Here is a 12071-nt window from a genome sequence, read left to right as displayed (position 1 = left end):
TGTCTTTAATTAAGCAATTAACATCCCATCATGCTTAGAGTCATGTATAAAAATGCCCAGTTCCCCATTATTTTGGCTAGAAGAGGTTTCAATGACTTTGAAAGAGGGGTCCCAAAAGAGCATCAGTCACCAGATCTCAACCCAATTGAACACGCATGAGACAGCATTTTCCTCCACCACCACCGACAAAACACCAAATTATGGAATTTCTCATGTAAAAATGGTGTCGCATCCATCCAATAGAGTTCCAGACACTTGTAGAATCTATGCCAAGGCACATTGAAGCTGTTATGGCGGCTTATATTGGTGTTTCCTTTATTTTGTCAGTTAGCTTAGTTATCCAATAATACTGGCCTTAAATGTCTCAGAAGATTGATTGCTTGAATTGGAATCTGTTGAGCTATGACGCAACATAATACAGTGTATATTGTAAATAATTAGATATTATGCATACAATTTTTGCAATGCACTAATTATCTGGATCTGATGAGTGCCTTCATGATAAATGGTCCTGGTCACTCGTCAGCTCCTCTTCGTAGGCAATGCCTTTCCTTCCCTCTAATGCTTTCACCACCAGTGTTTCTGCTCCAGTCCCTGCCAGCTATGGCCCGCCAGGAACGCGGCTGAAACAAAAACAGAGGGACTTATTAAAATTGTAACTGAAGAAGAGACCACTCAACAACCTCTTTATTGTCTTGCAATCCCAGAGTAGAGTTTTAACACCAACCCAGCCTGTTTTTGGCCTGTTTTTAGCTGTCTGTTCTTCCCACATATCGTACCAGCTGTGTTAGCGTTGGCCACAGTGAGCGTCTGGTTCCGTAGGACTATTGAGGAGTGGCGTGAGGAAGACACTGGCTCACTGCACAAGAAGTGGGTCGTTCGTAGAGCTCCAGTGATGAGGGAGACATCAGTCTCATCACCATCCTTGAGGTCGTCAGGATTCGCCAAGGCCACATGCTTGCATCCACCTACAACAGGTTTTTACTATTAGTCATATTACCTATAGCCTGGTCTCAGATCTGTTTGTGCTGTCTTGCCAACTCATCAAACAGATCTGGGACCAGGCTATGATATGCACAGTGAAGCAGAAGCTAGGCCTATTCTTGTTCACAATATTATTGGCCAAAAGTTTAATTCAGCAGCAAATCAATGTCAATCTGATCCTACCTGGAAGGAGATCCCTGAAGTCTGTGACGTACTCTCCCAACCATTCCCTGTTCTTATTGCAGGCCACCTCCATTTCAAAGGCGGTCACGACCTGTTTGTAGAACTCACTGGAGTCCAATAGAGTTCTCAGGACATGCGATCAGTACATAAATGTCAATCTCATGAAAGTTAGCCAGTTTGGCCAGATTCAGTTTCCTCATGGCAAACATGTTTCTCTTTTTCCCTGCTCTGTGGTTGGTTTCTTTCAGCTGCTCGATGATGGTGAGGTAGTTTGCCACACCTAGTGTGCCCACAAGAATGCCCACCACACTGGCATCCTTTGTTCGCTCTATTGCGTTATATCGCTTCGTCAAAGCTTTGTTGATACTGATCGACCCTGTTATTGTCACTGGGTCAAAAGAACAGAAAGGGCAGCGGTTCCAAGTCATTATGAAGTTTGTCATGGTTGCACCTTCGTGACCGATAAAGAACACACTGTAGTCCTCAACGGTCTGTCCACATTTCAAAACAAACTGCCTACCAAACTGATAAACGGCTTGATCAGTTTTGACACGGAGAACTGCTGTCATTGTGTTGTCTGTCTGACTGTAGCAAAGTTCTCCGTCCACATGAAGGGTTGAGGCGGCAATGTTCGGATACTCAGAGGAAAGAAGTTCCAGAAGATCATCTGAGGACAGACATTATCATGCTTTAAACCAGTATTAAATACATTGTTAAAAGGACGTTTTCAACACCTATCTTGTTTTAATACATTTATAAAACTGTCACTAAAATAGTATTAATTGTTCACATTCCTTTTGAAGTATATCACAAACTCAGTTTCCCAGTCCTAAAATAAGGTCAGACAATGGGACATAAGTCAGTGTGAAACATTACCAATAATGTGAGCATAGTTGACATTGTACAGGAGGATGATGTGACTGTCTGTCGGGGTACAGCTTTCTGAAGGAGGAGGCACACGTCTCCTCTCAAACACGTACATCAGAGGGAGTCTTCTGGACGGGCTGAGGCAAGCCCTCCCGTAGTGCATGATGCAGTCCGCTCCTACATGCTCCGCTGCAACTTCATCTACACAACAACTGGAAATATTATGAGTATTGACAATAAGGTTATAGTGATAAATCTCTTCAGATTATTACAGGCGCAGTGCAGTCAAAAACTAGATTTTCCTGTATTTTATATATATTTTCACACTGAGGTTGTAATAATTCTGTTAATAATAATTGTGAAAATGATTGTAATGCCATTTTAGTGTAAGAGCTGTTTGACATTTCAGCCTGTTTTGGTAGGATGGAGTTTTGGCCTGCCCGGTGATACAGTTAATAGTCCAATTACAAAGAGTCAAGACCACTCCCAGACAGTTGTAGTGAAAATCATGCAAAAAAAGTTTTTTTTGTTTGATGTCAATTTAAAATGGTCCAAAAAATAGTCACAGTAGGGTACTGCATTGTTACTCAGAAATTATTTGATATCGAGAAGGGCTTTGGACCTTTTTTTAAATGGTAAACTAATGCTTACAAATTCACTAGTCTCATTCAATAACAAATACTGAAATCATAATTAGCCTACACTCACACAAACTGTTATTCAAGTGACAATTTGTGTAGCTAGCTTGTTAGCAACTGCTTTAAGGGATAACAATCCTTATACATTTTTGAACTGATGATCATTGATGAAGTGGGTGCACCTCAGCCACGCTCAAGATACTAAACAATATCATAACCGCCATCGATAAAAAACAGTACTGTGCAGCCGTCTTCATCGACCTGGCCAAGGCATTCGACTCTGTCAATCACCGTATTCTTATCGGCAGACTCAACAGCCTTGGTTTCTGAAATGACTGCCTCGCCTGGTTCACCAACTACTTCTCAGACAGAGTTCAGTGTGTCAAATCGGAGCGCCTGTTGTCCGGACCTCTGGCAGTCTCTATGGGGGTACCACAGGGTTCAATTCTCGGGCCGACTCTTTTCTCTGTATATATCAAGGATGTCGCTCTTGCTGCGGGTGATTCCCTGATCCACTTCTACGCAGACAACACCATTCTGTATACGTCTGGCCCTTCTTTGGGCACAGTGTTAACTAACCTCCAAATGAGCTTCAATGCCATACAACACTCCTTCTGTGGCCTCCAACTGCTCTTAAACGCTTGTAAAACCAAATGCATGCTTTTCAACCATTCGCTACCCGCCCGCCCGACTAGCATCACTACTCTGGATGGTTCTGACTTAGACTATATCGTAACCACAAATACCTAGGTGTCTGGCTAGACTGTAAACTCTTCTTCCAGATTCATATTAAACATCTCCAATCCAAAATGAAATCTAGAATTGGCTTTCTATTTCGCAACAAAGGCTCCTTCACTCACGCCGCCAAACATACCCTAGTAAAACTGACTATCCTACCGGACCTCGACGATGTCATTTACAAAATAGCTTCCAATACTCTACTCAGCAAACTGGATGCAGTCTATCACAGTGCCATCCGTTCTGTCACCAAAGCCCCTTATACCACCCACCACTGCGACCTGTATGCTCTAGTCGGCTGGCCCTCGCTACATATTAGTCGCCAGACCCACTGGCTCCAGGTCATCTATCAGTTTATGCTAGGTAAAGCTCCGCCTTATCTCAGCTCACTGGTAACGATAACAACACCCACCCGTAGCACGTGCTCCAGCAGGTATATCTCACTGGTCATCCCCAAAGTGAACACCTCCTTTTCCGCCTTTCCTTCCAGTTCTCTGCTGCCAATGACTGGAACGAATTGCAAAGATCGCTGAAGCTGGAGACTTCTATTTCCCTCACTAACTTTAAACATCAGCTATCTGAGCAGCTAACCGATTGCTGCAGCTGTACATAGCCCATCTGTAAATAGCCCACCCAATCTACCTACCTCATCCCCATATTGTTTTTATTTACTTTTCTGCTCTTTTGCACACCAGTATTTCTACTTGCACATCATCATCTGCTCATCTATCACTCCAGTGTTAATTTGCTAAACTGTAATTACTTCGCTACTATCGCCTATTTATTGCCTTACCACCTCACGCCATTTGCACACACTGTATATAGACTTCCCCCCCTATTGTGTTATTGACTGTACGCTTATTTATTCCATGTGTAACTCTGTGTTGTTTGTCGCACTGCTTTGCTTTATCTTGGCCAGGTTGCAGTTGTAAATGAGAACTTGTTCTTAACTAGCTTACCTGGTGAAATAAAAAATAAAATAAAAAGTGTCTCAATGATCTGATAGAGCTCCTTTAGATTCCCAGAGTGAACATTCTGTTGCTGCTGAATGCTTCAGTCATTGTAATATATATTAATAGAAAATAGTTGAATTAGGGTCTCATCCCAAGGACCCAGCACCACAATCAAATGTAGCAAGATGATAATGAAGGCTCACTGTTGAATTCCTCGCCTATGATAAATCCTGCTCCTACAGAACATGGAGTTTCTGCTATTTATCATGTCAATATAGGCTACTGTACAGCTAGATACCTAGCTCGTAAATGACGACCCAACTTGATGTCAAATCAAATAATTTAGAGGTGACCCAGGCATAGATGGTATCGAACGCAAATTTCTCATCAAAACACGACCACCAGTATAAATAATTCAAACATTTAGAAAGCAAAATATGATAAATTGCATTATTTCTAACAGGCGGGAAATAACTTCTGGGTTGTTTCCTTCACAATAAAGGTATCCTATTAGGGTCTGGTAAATAATATAAAAAACATGTTATTTACATTTTAGTCATTTAGCAGACGCTCTTATCCAGAGCGACTTACAGTAGAGTGCATACATTTTATTACATACTGAGACAATGTTATGGTCAAATTATCCTTTATTATTGATTTGTGTTTAGTCATACGTATGTGCTGCTTTCCTTTTATACAGTTTTTACAATATCTACTATGGTCATAAACTGTCCATTGGACTGATGGAATGTGTGTTCCAATGACTCACAGGTCCTCTAGTGTCTACAACAGTTAAAAAATATACAGAGCTGCATCTTACTGGCTACATACATCTGGCTACATAGCCGGAAATGCACTTTGGACAGCATGGCAATTACAGTATATATCGATGCATTTTTACAACATATTTCTCAAACACAACATACACAGGTTTCTTGCTTAATAGTGCATGTACAAAAAAATGCATTCATGTACATTGCAATACATATTTGTTGTCAGGATTCTATCTTAAATAACATTTAATTTATGAAAACACAACCAATTAAAAATGTTGGATAGTGTGCAGCCTTTCGCATTTCATGGTTTGCTGGGTTCATCTTCTAAATCTTAAGTCATTGGTCCTCAGAAATATCAACATCAAAGCATTTTATCTGTCTTCATGCCATCAGCCAGTGGTTGTTTGTTCCTATAGCGATTGACTATTTATCAAACACAAAATGGTGGCAGTTTAAATGGGTTCTTTTTGAGCTAGTGGTCCATATGACCAGTTCTTCTTGTACTCCCCGGAGTCACATCCAGATGCGATAGAATCCGAGAACCACAGTGAGACAAGTGAAGACTGAACCTGAAAGACATAGGAGTCCGTCAGTCAGAACTTGTAACTTTTGTCCATAAGCCATAAACATTTAGTTGACCAAAACCAGAGATACTAATTGTGTATCTATTTCATTCGAGGAACATATGTTATCCATCATTTATAGTGTGTTTTTATTGAGCAAATAATCTTTACGTATTGGCCTCAAGGCATTTGTCAGATTTCCTCAGTCAGAAAAAGCTCTGACGAAGGCCTTGAGGCCAATACAAAGCTTAATAAAGAGCAGTGATACTAGCAAGAGCAGTGTGTGGGTTTCTTCTTTTTTCTCATGCACCTGCAACAAAGATAGCTCAGATGTGCGAGTGCCTTTTTAAATATTGAACAAATAAGACTATAATGCATGGATACATGAATGACACTTCTTACCTGCAAGGTATTTGATAGTATCAAGTTTGTGAGCTTCCAACATGGTTTTCAAACCTGCCACTTCAGTGTCAATTTTCATATTGGACCGAGTCAAATGACAATTTTTCTCAGCATTCTACAACAGACAGATTTGGCTATTATTCACATAATATACTCACCATAACTAAATAACAAATACATGGTGAAAAGACATCATTGAGATGGGTGTTACACATGCATGGTGAATGAAGTAACCCGTTAAGAGCTCTAAAGTAGAATGGTTTAATCACAATGTACAGTATACAGACCATTTCCATTATCTCGGTCTGACTTTCCATGAGTCTCTTCTCATGCTCTGATTTCTGAAAGTCAAATAGTCTATCAGAGTCAAAACTGTGTGGTCAAATTTGCATTAAATATTGATAAGAGCAAGATATACTGTATGTAATAAGCAAAGCGTCACACCTTCATCCTAGGAATACTAATGTAAAAACCATCAGCATATACAATGTAATACTAAGACATTTACCATTTCTTTCATGCTGCTCTTTTCCGAATTCATATCCAAGATATTGTCAAAGCGCACTTTATTCATCACATCCTGCGACAGAGAAAAAGGAGGTATTCCGTCATTCAAACACGGTTCTGAAGTGCTGTTAAAGGCTGCAATCCAAACGGATCATCGCTCTGTTTCACAAAGAGTCATACTTTATAGATATAGAAAACTTTACACACGGTTTACATGCAAAATCATCACAAACAGATGAAATGTTGGCAGCAACATGTGGGTGATCTGCAGACATATTTTCACAGAAATTAAACCATAAAAATAAAGAGTTACACATTATATATAAATTCCCAGTAATTTATTTGGTAAATCATTTCGGCATCACTGTGCCTTCTTCAGGGTTATAGTTTATTCGCCGTTAGTCAGCCCCAGCTCATGATTTTTATTCGACACAGAAATTAAACCACCTTAAAACAACTTACAGCCAGTTGCACCTTCAGTTGCAGTAGCTCTACCTTGACTTTCTGTAAGAAAAGATTAATCAATTCATTGATATAGTTCAAATGCCTGACTTTAAGGAAATAACATGGCCCCCCAAAAAAATCCATCCACTGTATCAGTCATGTGACCACAGAGGGAGCAATCCTATGTTTTCAGTTCAGAGCAAGTGAAAGAGAAGATGCAAGGTGAAGAGACAACTTTAAACAATTGACATGCAACCAGTATGACCTGGGACCCCACGCGTGTGGACTCCATAGGATGTACTTGATGTCACTGTTCACCGTCACTGTTCAAATGACAAGGAAGAACACTGACTACCACTGGAAAATAAGTTACATAAGGAATATATATAAGGTAATCCTAACTCTCATGTGTCACATCACGGGACCGTCTCTTCCCACTGGGCACACACTGGTTGAATCAATGTTGTTTCCTCATCAATTAAATTATGTTGAACCAGCGTTGAATAGACGTTGAAATGACGTCTGTAAAGGAGTAGACATAAAAGGCTCCCTGATGTGCTTCAAGTGATGATAGGATTAGAGCACAGGAGGTTGGTGGCACCTTAATTGGGGAGGACAGGCTTGTGGTAATGGCTGGAACGGAGTCAGTGGAATGGTATCAAATACATGGTTCCAGGTGTTTGATGCCATTCCATTTGCACCGATCCGGCCATTATTACGAGCCGTCCTCCCCTCAGCAGCCTCCTGTGGATTAGAGAACTCCTACAAATTAATACTCACCTCATTCTCTGCCAGCAAAGTAGAGAACTCACTCTTTTCAAGGATAATCATGTCCTTTTTCACCGATGCAATTTGGGAAAACACCCTCTGCAACATGATCTCCTGCAATTCATGGCCACAGCGAGTCACTCATTAGTTGTTATTTACATGTATTATCAATATTTGACTAATATATATATATATATATATATATATATATATACATACACACACACACAAAAGTATGTGGGACACCCCTTCAAATTAGTGGATTTGGCTATTTCAGCCACACCCGTTGCTGACAAGTGTATAAAATCGAGCACACACACAGTCATGCAATTTCCATAGACAAACATTAGCAGTAGAATGGCCTTACTGAAGAGCTCACTGACTTTCAGCGTGGCACCGTCATAGGATGCGACCTTTCCAACAAGTCAGTTCATCAAATTTCTGCCCTGCTAGAGCTGCCTCGGTAAGTGCTGTTATTGTGGAAACGTCTAGGAGCAACAACGGCCAAGCCGCGAAGTGGTAGGCCACACAAGCTCACAGAACGGAACCGGCGATTGCTGAAGTGCATAACAATCGTCTGTCCTTGGTTGCAACACTTACTACCGAGTTCCAAACTGCCTCTGGAAACAATAACTGTTCATCGGGTGTTTCATGAAATGGGTTTCCATGGACAAGCAGCCACACACAAGCCTAAGATCAACATGCACAATGCCAAGCGTCGGCTGGAGTGGTGTAAAGCTTCGCCGCCATTGGACTGTGAAACAGTAGAAACACCTTCTCTGGAGTGATGAATCACGCTCCACCATCTGGCAGTCCGGCAGACGAATGTGGATTTGGTGGATGCCAGGAGAACGCTACCTACTCGAATGCAGAGTGCCAACTGTAAAGTTTGGTGGATGTGGAATAATGGTATGGGGCTGATTTTCATGGTTCAGACTAGGCCCCTTAGTTCCAGTGAAGTGAGATCTTAACGCTACAGCATACAATGAGATTCTAGACGATTCTGTGCTTACAACTTTGTAGAAACAGTTAGGGGAAGGCCTTTCCTGTTTCAGCATGACAATGCCCCTGTGCACAAAGCGAGGTCCATACAGAAATGGTTGTCGAGATTGGTGTGGAAGAACTTGACTGGCCTGCACAGAGCCCTGACCTCCACCCAATCAAACACCTTTGGGATGAATTGGAACTCAGACTCCGAGCCAGGCCTAATCTCCCAACATCAGTGCCCGACCTCACTAATGCTCTTGTGGCTGAATGGAAGTCTCAGCAGCAATGTTCAAACATCTAGTGGAAAGCCTTCCCAACAGAGTGGAGGCTGTTATAAATCAAATTGTATGTCACATACGCTGAATACAACAGGTGTAGGTAGACCTTATGCTTACTCACAAGCCCTTACTCAACAATGCAGTTAAGAAAAATACCTTAAATAAATAAAGTAACAAATGATTAAAGGGCAGCAGAAAAATATGTGGTGAAGCCACATAAAAGTAAAATAACAATAGCAATGCTATATACAGGGGGTACCGGTACGGAGTCGATGTGCAGGGGCACCGGTTAGTTAAGGTAATTGAGGCAATATATACACTACCGTTCAAAAGTTTGGGGTGACTAAGAAATCCTTGTTTTGTGTCCATTAAAATAACATCAAATTGATCAGAAATACGGGTATAGACATTGTTAATGTTGTAAATGACTATTGTAGCTGGAAACGGCTGATTTTTAATGGAATATCTACAGTTGAAGTCGGAAGTTTACATACACCTTTGGCATTCTAGTATTCTAGTATTTGGCTAAGGTCTGCAAGGCTGTAATTGCTGCAAATGGAGGATTCATTGACGAAAGCAAAGTTTGAAGGACAATTATTATTTAAATTAAAAATCATTATTTATAACCTTGCCAACATCACCGACTATATTTTGTACATGTGGGTAGAGTTATTAAAGTGACGTATGCATAGATAATAACAGAGAGTAGCAGCAGCATAAAAGGGGGGGCAATGCAAATAGTCTGGGTGGCCATTTGATTAGATGTTCAGTAGTCTTATGGCTTGGGGGTAGAAGCTGTTTAGAAGCCTCTTGGACCTAGACTTGGCGCTCCGGTACCGCTTGCCGTGCGGTAGCAGAGAGAACAGTCTATGACTAGGGTGGCTGGAGTCTGACAGTTTTTGGGGCCTTTCTCTGACACCACCTGGTAAAGAGGTCCTGCATGGCAGGAAGCTTGGCCCCAGTGATGTACAGGGCCGTACGCACTACCCTCTGTAGTGCCTTGCGGTCGGAGGCCGAGCAGTTGCCATACCAGGCAGTGATGCAACCAGTCAGGATGCTCTCGATGGTGCAGCTGTAGAATCTTTTGAGGATCTGAGGACCCATGCCATATCTTTTCAGTCTCTTTTCAGTTTGAGGGGGAATAGGTTGATAGCAGCAAAGGGGGGACCAACCCATATTAATGCCCATGACTTTGGAATGAGATGTTCAACGAGCAGGTGTCCACATACCTTTGGTCATATACTGTATGTTGATATGAAAAAGTCAAGCCTCACCTGCTGCACTTTGGTTACCATGTCATTATAGATTAGATCCATGTTGGAGTGTGTTGTCCTGACCATCATCCTGACAATTACCTCAGCTTGCTGAGTGGTGAAGCCTGTTGATGAAAACAAAACACTAACTGGGTTCAAACCAACCACTGAATTAAATATGTATGGGGGTTACTTCAAATGACACAAATAAAAAAACATTTTCTAACCATTGTCTTCGAGGAGTCGAACCAATGCATGGGTATCAAAATACAGCCTCCGGTTTCCAGACTTTGTCATATCTGTTTTCAATTCATACTGAAGTATAGAGGTGCTCAGCTCTGATATCCACATAAAAGGAAAAGTTAGATGTAGCGTACAGATCAGAACATGACAATTTATTTATTTATAACCACCATTAGGATCCTGCATCAAATTAAGAAAATGTTATGCAAATGTATAGCACTCTGAGGGTGATATGAAGAGATACATTTCATGTATTTAATGTATTGTAGTGGCATATCTGTCCTGGTGTTCAATGCATTAACACTGGGCCTTTAAAAAATATATATATATCTGTTCCAAAATAATCATTTTACCTCACGAGGTCACTCAAACCCCGGTTGCAATCGATTTCTACTAGTTACCACAGCCACAAAGTGCTATATTGTAAAAATGTAATTAAAACAAAAATATGCTTTTTGGTCTTAATTTAAGGTTATGGTTAGGCATAAGGTTAGACGTAGGGTTAAATATAGGGTTAGATTTCATTCACACTTTAAGAGTAATTGCCGAAATGGGCGGGGTTTATGACGTTGTGGCTGTGGTAACTAGTGACGACCGTTGCAATCTGAACCCGAGCTGGCAAACTTATTTTTGACAGTGTAGTTTGTTGTCTTCTTGGCTCAGACAGTGTACATACATACCTCTGACAAATAAAAAGCTCCGTTTAAAAACCTTAGTTGCGCTCACTCCCGTAAATAGTCTCCTTCTCCATGTTCGTTTGTCAAGGTTGCAAGAGCCAGAATCGGTGTTACATTGTTTACAGCGCGAATGGATGCTGCTCGTCAAAATTGTGTTCAGAGAGGAAATGTTAGGTTGAAGCGCAACTGTAGTGAAACTTGCTCTGTCCCCGCGTGTCCTCTTTTCTTGCTTACTATACCAATAGTCCGAGTTTAAAGTAAATTTGTTCAACCGCGAGTGAAATGCAATTCTTTGTTTCAATGACATCGTCAAACCTTTAGTTTACTTTCACTGTACTTTCCTGCCTGAGTTCCCACAATCACATGTCACCACGTTGACCCTACGTTGACGTAACTAGGAGGGTTTTGTTTTAAAGCAACAGTTTACTATATTTTCTTACTACGCTAATCTAGTCCACAGCAACATGGAGACTACACTTGTTCCATTTGATTTAATGTAGAACCAGTTCCGTACCCTCTCAGGTATTCGGGTTAGGGAGGACTCTGAAGACAGAATATAAACAGAATACTACACAAATGATAGAATACATATTTTTCAAAAAATTACTGTATTGCGAAATCCTGGACACAATATCCGTGACAGTAGGCTAGCCTATTGGATGAAGTGACATACCACAATAGTGAGAATATTCACAGGAAATTCTTGATAAGAATGTAATATTCATGAGAGGTGAGCAAACTGATATGCTCCCACACATTAATTGTGCAAAGATCTTCATTGTTATCAGGTGGGAGAAGCACCTTCAGTGT

The 12071-nt window shown here is 41.0% G+C and overlaps 2 protein-coding genes across 2 annotated transcripts; both read right to left on the bottom strand.

The window, feature by feature from the left end:
• Positions 1 to 496: 496 nt before the first annotated feature.
• dph2 (diphthamide biosynthesis 2) lies at positions 497 to 2615 on the bottom strand. Its single transcript, XM_071412311.1, is given in 11 exon segments — positions 497 to 585; positions 588 to 623; positions 780 to 968; positions 1168 to 1289; positions 1291 to 1710; positions 1712 to 1748; positions 1751 to 1834; positions 2044 to 2087; positions 2089 to 2134; positions 2137 to 2246; positions 2611 to 2615. Coding segments are annotated over 11 exon segments (1182 nt in total).
• A 2377-nt stretch (positions 2616 to 4992) lies between these two features.
• On the bottom strand, positions 4993 to 11641 carry mcur1 (mitochondrial calcium uniporter regulator 1). Its single transcript, XM_071414510.1, has 9 exons — positions 11265 to 11641; positions 10569 to 10679; positions 10363 to 10466; positions 7836 to 7937; positions 7074 to 7115; positions 6613 to 6684; positions 6392 to 6445; positions 6105 to 6219; positions 4993 to 5708 (listed from the first exon to the last, which is right to left on the bottom strand). Exons 1-9 carry the CDS (start codon positions 11566 to 11568, stop codon positions 5653 to 5655), a joined length of 960 nt encoding a protein of 319 aa, XP_071270611.1. The 5' UTR covers positions 11569 to 11641; the 3' UTR covers positions 4993 to 5652.
• Between the last annotated feature and the right edge of the window lie 430 nt (positions 11642 to 12071).

The sequence above is a fragment of the Salvelinus alpinus genome, chromosome 8 (genome assembly GCF_045679555.1).
Source record: "Salvelinus alpinus chromosome 8, SLU_Salpinus.1, whole genome shotgun sequence".
NCBI classification, from domain to species: Eukaryota; Metazoa; Chordata; class Actinopteri; order Salmoniformes; family Salmonidae; genus Salvelinus; species Salvelinus alpinus.
The sequence above is the reverse complement of the archived record's forward strand: the minus strand, read 5'-3'. Positions and strand labels throughout refer to the sequence as shown.